At 34.9% G+C, this 12931-nt stretch overlaps 1 protein-coding gene across 1 annotated transcript in view; it reads right to left on the reverse strand.

Moving 5' to 3' along the window:
• The window catches only part of AGMO (alkylglycerol monooxygenase), a 348225-nt gene that overhangs the window by 225485 nt on the left and 109809 nt on the right, over positions 1 to 12931 (reverse strand). Inside the window, exon 5 of the mRNA XM_007110783.2 lies at positions 1950 to 2045. Coding sequence (XP_007110845.1) covers positions 1950 to 2045 — 96 coding nt within the window. The remainder of the gene's footprint in view (positions 1 to 1949; positions 2046 to 12931) is intronic.

A 12931-nucleotide genomic window follows, 5' to 3' on the forward strand; every position in this document is an offset into this window, starting at 1 on the left:
GCGGCATGTAGGATCTTCCCGGACCGGGGCACAAACCCGTGTTCCCTGCATCGGCAGGCGGACTCTCAACCACTGCGCCACCAGGGAAGCCCCTATTTGTTATTTCTTAATCTAATATGTATTCACCTCTAAAAAGTAGGGCAAAAGCATGATAATATTTTTTTTTCTTTTAAAAAGGTTAAGTCTTCTCCTCACTCCAGTTCTTTATATCACTTGCTCCTCTCTCCAGAAGCAGCCACTGCTACAAATCTCTTGGCTCTACTTCCTGAGTGGTTCTGTTATTAGTAAACAAATGGTAGTATGCTGTCTATAATAATTAATGCAATTAAGTACACAGCTGTGAAAATTTTAGAAATGTATTCACAGCTAATGTATAATTTAAAATTCCAAGAATCAAACCTTAATTTCAGAAAGTATGCTTTTACTTCTGTGCCGCTGAACTGTAGTAACTATACGCGTACAGTACTTGCAAAAGTCTAAAGTACAACACAAGTGAGAGGCTCTAATGCATTGCTTTCAAGTTAGAATGAAGCCACATGGAGCTTCTGAGCTTAAAAGAAATGTCTGACCACTGGCTTTCCTCTACTCCCCGTTTACTTCTTAGTATAGAACTCAAGCCCTGGCTCATGGGCTTCTCGGAGGGCCACAGGAAAAGGCGAAAGTTACTTAGGCACCATTATTCTGTATCCAGACTAATACCAGACCCAACACATGGCATGACCTGGACCAGAGCTGCTATAAAAATGTATTTCTCCTTTAACCCCTCTATGTAAATCATCAGAAAGCTTCCCTCCACTGATTTAAACAAATTTGTCTTTGACGTCTAGAGTCAGAATTGGCCTCAACAACTCTTTCAGATGGTTGTAGTATTGACTGTTTGATGTATGTCAGCTACCATAAAATGCAATACTATTTCATGACAGATCTTCAAATAATGCCACATACGTCCAAAGTCATGCTAACAGTCTCTTTATTCCAAGTAAATCAGTAGCATGAAATACTGCAGATTAATGAAATAATGCACTTTGTTGTATCAAGCTTTGGCATCTAATGTAGCTGTGATTTGTGGTAGTGTTCAACCAGTTGCAACACCTGTCAGCATGCTTCCTCTAGAACTTCAAAAGGCTTCCGATAAATACCAAATGCTTGAAAGGGTTCTAATGTGCATAAGTAAGAATTTTTCAGGGTCTGTGATTTTTGGTATTTAACAACCAGAACAGTATGATAGTTCATAAAACAATCAGTTACTTAATGATCTATCTGCAAACATTCAAGTCTGACAATTTGAAATACCACAGAAGACCCAAGAAATTATATTTGTTCACTTTTCTGGAAGAAAAACCTTATTGAACACTCTTTAAATAAAACCTAAACTCTAAAACTAGAGAAAGATTTCCAATCAAAAAATATTTAGATTATTTCTTTAAGCATTAAATGTTTTTCAAGGAGTTTTCAAGCAGTTTCCACCGATTGATATATATATGTATATATAAATAAAAATGTATAAACATTATATATCTTATATAATTATTGTTCATTATATAACAATAAATTATATTACACATATAAATTATCATAACTAGTATATATTAAATATATAAACAAAATATTCACAAATATATATATAAATTTATTTCTAAATTGAAATGAATTTCAGCATCTTTATGTTTAATAAACTGTAATACAGGAAGATATTGTATTGAGTACAGTATTAAAACATTTTGGTACTTAACAGTTCAAAAATTATTTATTTAATTGAGACCAACTGGCCTCATTGCTTCTTATAAACGTTGCAATATATATTCAGTAAAAAGGAATAAAAATGAACACATGTTTCACCTTAAAGAAGGCAGACAAAGGTTTTTCTTACACAATAAATCACCTGCTAGTGGATTTCTAGGACATTGCTTTAGGCTATTTAGGTATAAAACTTGAGAAAAAAAAATTACCTTTGTGTGGATCCAAAACTGGTAGAGGAGATTGAACTGAAGATGAACAGCATAGACTGAAGGTGGTATGAAGAGGGCCAGTGGAGAGTAGAATATCTGAAAGATTAAAACATTGTAAATTTGCACATAGGATTTCTCAACATAACATATACTATTACTAATGATTCAATATTTTGAGTCTATCCTTCAGCAAATATGCCTTATTTTTAGCAAATATATCTTATTCTGTACATTTTATTGCCATGTTTGACTTTGCAACATTAATTTTTCCACATGATGATAAAGTTATAGACATGTTGGAGCTAAGTCCACTGGACTTCTATTTCACATTTAATATTGCCTCGTTAACATAGCATACAATGTATGTTATTTCCTTAATCTTGAAAAGGTTGGGTGTATTTCCTGGAAGTAAAGAGGTTTTTTAATATATACAAAAATACTCACTTTCTTTAAGTAAAAGAAATGTAGGAGCATGTGCCTTTATACCTTTACAGCTCCTAAACACTGTATTATTATGTCATTCTGAGTAACGAAATGAAATTATAGTAAAAGGCAGTAACTTCATATGAGAAGGGGAAAGAATACATTTTCCCTCTTAAATTTTACTTAATTATTTTCTGGTTGACAGTATCTCCTGATTTTTTTCAAAGTTAGTAAAGCAGGAGCTATGATATTGTGCCATTGTGGAAACAAGTTTTGAAGGTCCCTATTTCCTAACAGATGGAAATGCCTCTGCCTTGGGAAAACAACTTATTCATAAACCACTGGTTAGAATCAACGAGTAAGCACAATCTGCTGTGTTCTCCCAATGACTTTGATCCCCAAGAGTTGTTTCATGTTGTAAGAAAACTTTTTATTAAATGAAAAACTAAACAACAAAATAGGAAGAAAAAGAATCAGACTTTGACTTTACATTTTGGGTTTTATAAAGTTAATATTTCCAAAAGATGAGATATTTTAAAAACATGTTTTCAGAATACTACAATTTTATTTCTGAATTATTTTAAAGCTTTTGTTCTCAATTAGGCCAAATACCATTTCAACAACGTTTAGTAATGAGGATATATTTGAAATCAGACATTTCCGTAAACTCTTATAGTTTTTGTTTCGAGCTTTAAGTCATGAAAAATCTCAGCTGTCATCACAACAGGATCAGTTTCATTATTTATAAATTCATTATTAAGCAATGAATTAGATTAGTGAACTACAAAAGAACGCTGGGCTCTTACTCAAGACATTCCCTTTTAAGCCTTCATTCCACTACAGAATGGCTCTGTAATATTTACAAATTTCTTAAACTTCTCTAGGCTCCAGTTTCCTCAAATGACTGGTGAAGGAGAAGACCATCTGAAATCTAGCCATCTTTTTAGTTCCAAAATATCTCAAATATTGTGATTTGATTTGAGAATATATTAATGTAGTTCTCTTACAATAGGTGAAAAAAATATTTGAAACACATACATGACTAATGATTTAAGTATTTTAAGTTAAGGAATATTTTGGAAACTTTGAGATGTAAATAAAAATATAGAACAAACTTATCTTGATGCTTAATAAATAGTTCTATCTGGAAAAAGAGTTCATACAAGATGACTATAGTTCATTATAATTCCTCAAAGTGTGAAGAAATAGTCCTTTGAGATAACAACAGCTATTATGGAAAAGGGTGTTCTATCATCAGATAAACTGTGAAGAGTTGAGTAAGGCAAGTGAACTTTCTTTACCATAGAACTTCTCAGAGACTTTATCATGTTAGTACAAACCACAAGCTTGTTAGCCCATAGAACACTTTCTTAAGGAATTTCCCATAAGATTTCCTAAAAAGGTATTTGATGCACCATGTTGTTGAATTGGAAGAATCAGTATTCTAATATGACCATATTACCCAAGGCAATATACAGATTCAATGCAATCTTTATCAAATTACGAATGGTATTTTTCGCAAAACTGGAACAAAAAGTTTTTTAATTTGTATGGAAGCACAAAAGACCCCAAATAGCCAAAACAAGCTTGAGAAAGAAGAACAGAGCTGGAGGAACCATGCTGCCTGACTTTAGACTATACTACAAAACTACAGTAATCAAAACGGTATGGTACTGGCACAAAACCAAACACATAGATCAATGGAACAGGTTAGAAAGTCCAGAAATAAACCCACGCTCTTACAGTCAATTAAACTATGACAAAGAATGCAAGAATATATAATGGAGAAAAGACAGTCTCTTCAATAACTGGTACTGGGAAAACTGGACAGCTACATGTAAAAGAATAAAATTAGAACATTTTCTAACATCATATACAAAAATAATCTTAAAATGGATGAATGACCCAAATGTAAGACTGGATACTATAAAATTCCTAGAAGAAAATATAGGCAGAACACTCTTTGACATAAATTGGAGAAATATTTTTTTGAATCCATCTCCTAGAGTAATGGAAACAAAAGCAAAAATAAACAATGGGACCTAATTAAACTTAAAAGCTTTTGCAGAGCAAAGGAAACCATAAACAAAAAGACAACATACGGAATGGAAGAAAATAATTGCAAATGATGCTACTGACAAGGGCTTTATTTCAAAAATATACAAACAGCTCATACAGCTCAATATAAAAAAAAATATCCTATCAAAAAATGGGCAGAAACAGACATTTCTCCAAAGAAGACATCCAGATGGCCAAAAGCCAACAGGCACCTGAAAAGATGCTCAACATCACTAATTATTAGAGAAATGCAAATCAAAACTACAATGAGGTATGGCCTCACACCACTCAGAATGACCATCATAAAAAACTCTAAAAATAATCAATGCTGGAGAGAGTGTAGAGAAAAGGGAACCCTCCTACTCTGTTGGTGGGAATGTAAATTGGTGCAGCCACTGTGGAGAACAGTATGGAGGTTCCTTAAAAAGTAAAAATAGAGTTACCATATGATCCTGCAACCCCACTCCTGGGCATATAGCTGAAGAGAACTCTAATTTGAAAGATCCATACACCTCAATGTTCATAGCAGCACTATTTACAATAGCTAAGACATGGAAGCAACCTAAATGTCCATCGACAGATGAATGGATAAAGAAGATGTGGTATCTTGATACAATGGAATATTACTCAGCCATTAAAAAAGAATGAAATAATGCTATTGGCAGCAACATGGATGGACGTAGAGATTATCATACTAAGTAAAGTAAGTCAGACAGAGAAAGACAAATATCATATGATATCACTTATATGTGGAATAAAAAATATGATACAAATAAATTTATTTACAAAACAGAAATTGACTCATAGGCATGGAAAACAAACATAATTACCAAAGAGAAAGGGGGGAGGGGGTTTGGATAAATTGGGATATTGGGATTAACAGATACACAGTACTATATATAAAATAGATAAACAACAAGGATCTACTTTAGCACAGGGAACTATAGTCAATATCTTGTAATAACCTATAATGGGGAAGAATGTGGAAAAGTATATATATATATATATATATATATATATATATACACATATGTATATTTAACTGAATCAAACTATAGTCAATATCTTGTAATAACCTATAATGGGGAAGAATGTGGAAAAGTATATATATATATATATATATATATATATATATATATACACATATGTATATTTAACTGAATCACTTTGCTATACACCTGAAACATTATAAATCAACTATACTTCAATTTTAAAAAATTGATGAAACAATGTCTCAAATCTTACAAATCAGTAAATATAATGATGAACTTACAATTAGAAAAATGAACTCAGCATAAATTACAAAAAATAACATTTCTAATAAGAAATAAAGATATATGTCAGGGAGTAAGTCACATGAATCATATTAAAATTAATTTCTTGTGATTAATATAATACTATAAAAAGAGTCTAATGATACAATTAAGGTTCCAATTTCTAAAATTGAAATCAGCTTAGTAAATGTCATCTAGTTCTGAGAATTCTTATCTTCTTCTCTACTTCCAAATCCTATACAGTTTTAAAAACTTGTTTAAATGCCACTTCCATCATAAAGCTTTGGATGGTACTAATTTGTCAGAGGAAATTTCTCCTTCCTCAAACTTAAACTCTCAGTACCTGGGCCAGAGGATATTATACTGTTTCCCGAATATATCCATTTCTGCCACGCATTCAAACCCATGTTATTCTGACTCCAAGGCTCTTTAGCCTTAAATTACACTATCTACCTTAGGTTATTTTATTATCTTTTGATAGAGGTCATATATAATAGGGTCATGAAGGAGAGAAACAACACAGATCTGTATGTGTGAGGAGAGAATGAAGATAGGTCTAGAGATGACCTTAGGCTAATGGGGAGGAGATGAGTGGGTTTTATTCTGTTCATCAAGTAAATGGGGCAGGCAGGGGTTGTATGAGGAAGCATCATGAAGCAAGAAGCAACATGGCCTTGAGGGGGAACCGTAAGTATTCTGGCACTGCAGAAGCCATTAGAGAATGGACAAGAGATTGGGGGGAACCATGGAATTCATGGATAGATCTCAAGGAGTCTGTGAACCCCCTGGATAGGACTATAATAAAGTGTGAACTTGTATGTATGGGGGAAATGTGTGATTTTCTAAATAAACAATCTATAGCTTTCATCAGGAAGTCTCTGGGGAATCTGTGGCTCACCACAGCCAAACAAAAACAAAAGATAATTTAGACATTGGTCAAACCAGAGAGGGAGCATTTTAATGCCATTCTAAGGAGATTGGATTTATCCTAGGCCAGGAGGGAGTAGTTAACGTGTGATTTTTAAGCTTGTAAGAAATATAAAAGTGGTATGAAATCCTATTTGTATAGCCCAGTGAAAAATCATGCACATTCACCACAGCAGCAGCCATGGGAATGAAGAGGCAGAATTTATACAACAGATCAATGGATTTGGTAACTATTTAAACATAGGAGATGAGAGAAACAGAGGAGAATTAGAAGACACCCAGATACCTGGCTTGTGTGAAGGGTGATGTTGTTCACCAAGATGAGGAAGAGTAGATTTATAAAGTTCATCTTAGGGTATACTGTGTTGAAGCCCTTGAGGAATATTCCAAGAAAGTTGTTGAGGAAGCAAATATGTCCTGCAAATATCAACTGAACTAAAAACCAACACTGGATTTGCAGCTATGGATCAGTGGAGCAGTAGGCCTGGAATGCAAACCTCAGTAAGTTGAAGAATCATTCAAAGGAGGTGATGAAACAGAGGTAGGTTTGATTTACTTCTCTCTTTCTCCAAGAACAAGGAAGGAGAGAGCTGGAGGTATTTCTTGAATAGAACATATGGATGAGGGAAGAGATATTGTGTGTGTGTGTGTGTGTGTGTGTGTGTGTGTGTGTGTGTTTTAATGTGAGAGACATGAATATATTTATGGTATATTCAGAAGAAGCCAGTTGAAAGGAAGAGAGGGACAAATGCCAGGAGTCATTGACAGGACAAAGTCCAACAGAGGAACACAGTAGGACCAATGTCACCAATCTAAGGATTAGACCTACTGAAGAGAGGTGAACATTTTCTTCAAAACTAGAGGTAAAGTATATGCAGTAGGTCCTTCTTGGTTATCTATGAACCTAAATGGGAAAAGAACTTGAAAAAGAATAGATACATGTATATGTATAACTGAATCACTTTGCTGTATGCCTGAAACAAACACAACATTGTTAATCAACTATAGTGCAATATAATATAAAATTTTTTTAATTAAATTAAATTAAAAAAAAATTTTTAAGTATATGTACTTGTGAATTCACAAATCTTAATGAAAATATCTGAACAGAAATAGAGAGAAGGAAAACCAGAAAAACTTAATTTCTCTGTGAAGTTTTAAATTCATTTATTGGCTGACAAAAAGGGGCAGCAGTGGAAAGATCTTGAGGAGACTGAGGAATTTTAGAAAGGCTTCTCCCTGGTAGGGGAGAGGCTCATGTTTATGGCTTGGTAAGCAGCACTGACAGCTCATTTGGGTTTGGAAGCCATTCGTGGAGGGGCACCAAACTCCCAGCTGGTGATGGAGGACACCCATGGTGCTCAGCAAGCTGGGTGTGGGAGTGAAGCAGGTGAGTGACCGGATTCAAGCAAGGCTTGGGGACTTAAGGGCAGATGTAGCAGAAGGAGGTAGCCTGTGCTTGCTAGAGTCATGGGCATTAAGCATCTTAGGTTAGATGAAGTAGGAAGGAAAGCCACAAGAAATGACAAGTTGGGAGAAAAAGCAGGGCTTGACAGAGGAGAGCTGTCCATGAATAAGCTGTAAGCAAAATGGTTGAAGCTCAAGGGTATAATTACTTTGAAAGAAATATTTTTTAAAAAATCTTTTGAGCTCCAGATTCATGTCTACTTTATTTTAATAAAGTAGTTTAACCTGACTAATATCTGCACTTCTATGATTCTTATTTATTTCTGTAATACTTTACAGACATTTTCCTTGAGAATTGAGAAACTAAAGATTGAATAATTCCTTAAGTCTGTGATTAGCAATGACACAGAGCCAATTCCTCTGATTGCAGGTAGAGTACTCATCTCTGTCCTTAAAACGCATCTACTTAAATTGTTAAGTTCGGAGAAAGTGCTTGTGTTTCCACTTAGAAAGTCTTCTTTAAGAAATCTGGGCCCACCCTTCTGTTCCCATTTCTGTGCTCTTAGCCATTTCCCCTTTTCCCCATTCCGCCTTCTTATACATCCTGTATTCCAGCCATACTCATACTGTGATGGGTTGAATTATGTCCCCTAAAAAGGGAAGATTTGGACACAGAGACAGACGTGAACCCAGGAAGAACTTCATGTGCAGAGGAAGGCAGCAATCGGAGTGATACATCTACAACACAAGGAACACCAAAAACTGCCAGCAAACCACAAGCAGCTGTGGATCCGATGCTTCCTCACAGCCCTCAGAAGGAACCAATCCTGCCGATAACTTGATCTTAGATTTCTAGCTCCCAGAAGTGTGAGACAATGCACTTCAGGTGTTCTAAGTCACAGTTTTTGGTACTCTGTTAGGGCAGTTCTAAGAAAATAATACACATACCATACATGTTACTTGCCATTCCCTACGTTTATCATATTTGTTCATAATTTTGTGTTTTCACAGACATTCTCCTTCTACATAATGTTCCACTTACAACCATAATCATGGCAAAATTTTTTTCTTCTTACAGATTGGGCTCAAGCCTCGTTTCTTCTGTGATGCTTCACTTGACCCTCCTTGGTTCTCAGACCAGACATCTCTCTCTAAACCCTTAACAATTTGTGTTACAATGGCTGTAGACTTGATTGAATTCCTCCAAGGAAAGCAATCACCTTAAGAACAAAAGCTCATGTCTTACTTCTCTTCATATCCCCAACCTCTGCCACCATGAAGACCTCTGTCAGTCAAAAGTGTATAGAAAAAAACATGAGTGGATGCATCTCTCAAAACAAGAAAAATAACATGTAAAGGGAGTGTTTTAGCCACTTGAACATTTTTTTTAAATGTCAATAAGATAATGCTGTTTTATGTAGAGGTCTTCACTATGATTCCCCTTATTTATCCTGCATTATAAGGACTACAAGTGACTATCAGATTTCTGTAAAGAAAAATATCAAAAATCAGGGGAAAATTTTATTTTTACCAAATTTCAAAATGGCTTGGTAAGCACCAGAATAGTTCCATTTTGCTGTGCTAGAATCTGTGATAGAATCAAGGATCTAAAACTGGTCAACACTCAAACTGGCCAAGTGCTTATTTTTTTTTTGTGTGTGTGTGTGTGTTACGTGGGCCTCTCACTGTTGTGGCCTCTCCCATTGCGGAGCACAGGCTCCGGACACGCAGGCTCAGCGGCCATGGCTCACGGGCCCAGCCGCTCCGCGGCATGTGGGATCTTCCCGGATTGGGGCACGAACCCGTGTCCCCTGCATCGGCAGGCGGATTCTCAACCACTGCGCCACCAGGGAAGCCCTGGCCAAGTGCTTCTTTTATTTAATGTATGGACATACACTTTGTCTTACTAATGTCTTTGAATGGAGGTTGAGGGTGGTGAAGGGATACCTTGTAGTTCTGAGGCAAGGTCCTGAGAGAAGTTTTGTCTCTTTTACTTCATGGGGGGCTCAAGGCATGTTTTCCTTCTGTGACATAAGAGTTGAGAGAATTTTATCCCCACTGCATTTGACTGCATTACATCAAAGTTGTTAGTTTCTTGTGTCTTTATTTGTTCGCATTTAAATCTGTATAACTCCAACTCCCATATATTGAAAAATAGTCTTTGCTTATGTAGTTTGGCAGAGAGTATGTCATAATAAAAAGATCTGAGATTTCACTAAAAGTTCCTCTGCGGTTTTATGTGAAATATAAAAACAATATTATACATGTGAATCATACTTGATATAGTTCAAAGAATTTACACACTCATTATTTAAGGTGATCTTCCAATAACAATATGAGAAGGCAGAGCAAATATTAATGCTTAATTTCATGTTCAAAATCACTGAGATTCAAACATTACTTAATTGGTTCAGGGTGGCAAATCTAGCTAATAACTGATCTAAGGCTGGAACCCAGACTTCTTTCTTCCAAGTGAATTGTTCTCTACTGTTTCCTCAATGAAATTAATATGTATTTTGAAATTATTATGCTCAAAAATAATATCATCATACATTTACATATTCCCTAACGTATAGATATAAAGGTTTTCACAAATTGATATTTTAACTGTATGTCTTTCCTCTGAAACTGGTTAAAATTTACTTTTTAGATTGCTAATATGCTCTAAACATATTTTATTAATTCTTGTAATACTGATAATACCAACCTAAAAAGCAAGTACCTCTGAGAGATACTACAGAGCTTAAAAAAATTACATAACCCAGTCATTTAAACTAACTATCATTTTTTACTGCTTTTAAAAGAAATACTCACCTATTGAAATGTAGACAGCTTAGTATTTCCCATTCAGTAGCTTCATATGTTATGCAAATATGTTAAAATATATTTTATTCCAAAAAGTAATTAAGTTACTCACCCTGTGCTCTAATGTTTTGAGGATTTGTTAGATCATAAACATTTAAATGAATGACAGATTTAAATTATTTCACACACTGGTCTTACCCTAGGTAACTTAGAAAAATAATTTCTTCGACAACTATTAAACTTTTTGTTTCATTCATTCATGTTATGTGCATTTATTAAGCACTGACTGCATGAGGCACTTTATACATGCTAAGTATGTAACAGTGAAAAAATAGAAGTAGGTTCATTTCCTTCAAAGTTTACATGCTGGTGTGAAAGACAACAATGCAAATAAGTATTATAATAGAATATGCAAGGCTTTATGGGAGGACAGAAAGAAAAAAAAAAAGTGACCTGGGGGAAGTTAGGAAGGTGGCTGTAAAAGAGAAATGAATTGAATCTTGAAGGATATAACAATCAGAGGTAAAGCATAAATAACTTTCTAGGCAGAGATAACTGTATATTCAATAAAATATCAAGGCATTATGTCATGGTAGATTTAGAGAATTGAAAATTAATTGTTAAACTGGATGGGGTGACAATGGGGGAGGGTGGAAGATGAGATTGGAAACAGGTTGGATCAGGTTTAGACCAGCTCTGCCTGTGATAAGGACTCTATGAGGTTCCTTTCTAACAGCTATAAAGGAGTTTAGCTTGTTCAGAGCTGACATTTTGGAAAATGAGTGTTGGAGTGAGAGATTCAGAATGGAAACATAGTTACTTTAGAACAACAGCCAGTTTAACAATTACATGGCTGAATCATTGTTCTTTATGATACTCTAGGGGGTTCCAGGAATCAATGTCTATTGCTAATGGCTAGATCTAAGTTGTTTTTCTCTAGAGTTGGTATATGATCTACAGTGGCTCTGAGTTCGAAAATACAGGTATGGACATGTAGTTCTACTTTTAATGAACTATTTGTTTTATAATAGTTTTATACTTGCAAAAGGGTGGCAAAGATAATATAGGAAGTTGCCACATTACCTCCCCTGCTCCCCTCAGTCTCTATATTGTTAACATATTACCAAGCTGCATTGAAATAACTAAGGAAGTGACAGTGGTACATTACTTTTAACTAAACTCCACTAAACTCTACACCTTATTTAGATTTCATCAGTTCTGTTTTTCTTCCCCCCTAATATTCTTTTTCTGCTTTAGGATCCATCTAGGATAAAACATTACATTTAGTTTTGTATCTTATAGTCTCCTCTGATCTGTGACAGTTTCTCAGACATTCTCTGTGTTTCATAACCTTTGCACTTTGGAGTACTGGTTAGGTATTTTGTAGAATGTCACTCAATTTGGGTTTGACACATGTCTTTTCTTATGGTTAGACTGGGGTTATGGGTTTGGTGACAAAGACCACAGGGGTGAAGGTCCATTCCCATGTATCTTGTCATAGGGTACATACTACCAACAGCATATTTTTATCACATCTTATCAAAGGGTACCTGCTACCAATACAACCTGATGATGTAAACTTTGACCTGTGATTTATTGTGTTTGCTAAGTTTCTCCACTCTAAAGTTGAACTTCCACTTCCACCACACCCTTTGTCACTTTCCATACTCTATTCTTTGTGAAGGAGTTACTAGAGTCCACACTCAAAGGGCAATGGTAAAGGAGGCATTAACCTCCATTTCCTGGATGGGGGCAGTATCTACATATATAATTTGAAATTCTCTTGAAATTCTTTAGGGGATTTCGTTTCCCATTCATTTGTTCCTATTTATTTCTGTATTTATCTATGTCAATGTAGACTGATTTCAAAGATATTTATTTTATACTTTGGATTATAACTTCACACTATGTTATATATTTTGTTGTTCAAATTGTTCCACATTTTGGCCATTGGGAGCTCTTTTAAATTGGCTCCTGTAACCCTTTGACTTATCCCATTCTTTTATTTTTTGAGCACTTCTATAACTTTTTTTTTTTTTTTTTTTTTTTTTTTTTTTTTTCAGTACGCGGGCCCCTCCCCGTTGTGGC

Source organism: Physeter macrocephalus, chromosome 5 (genome assembly GCF_002837175.3).
Source record: "Physeter macrocephalus isolate SW-GA chromosome 5, ASM283717v5, whole genome shotgun sequence".
Classification (NCBI taxonomy): Eukaryota; Metazoa; Chordata; class Mammalia; order Artiodactyla; family Physeteridae; genus Physeter; species Physeter macrocephalus.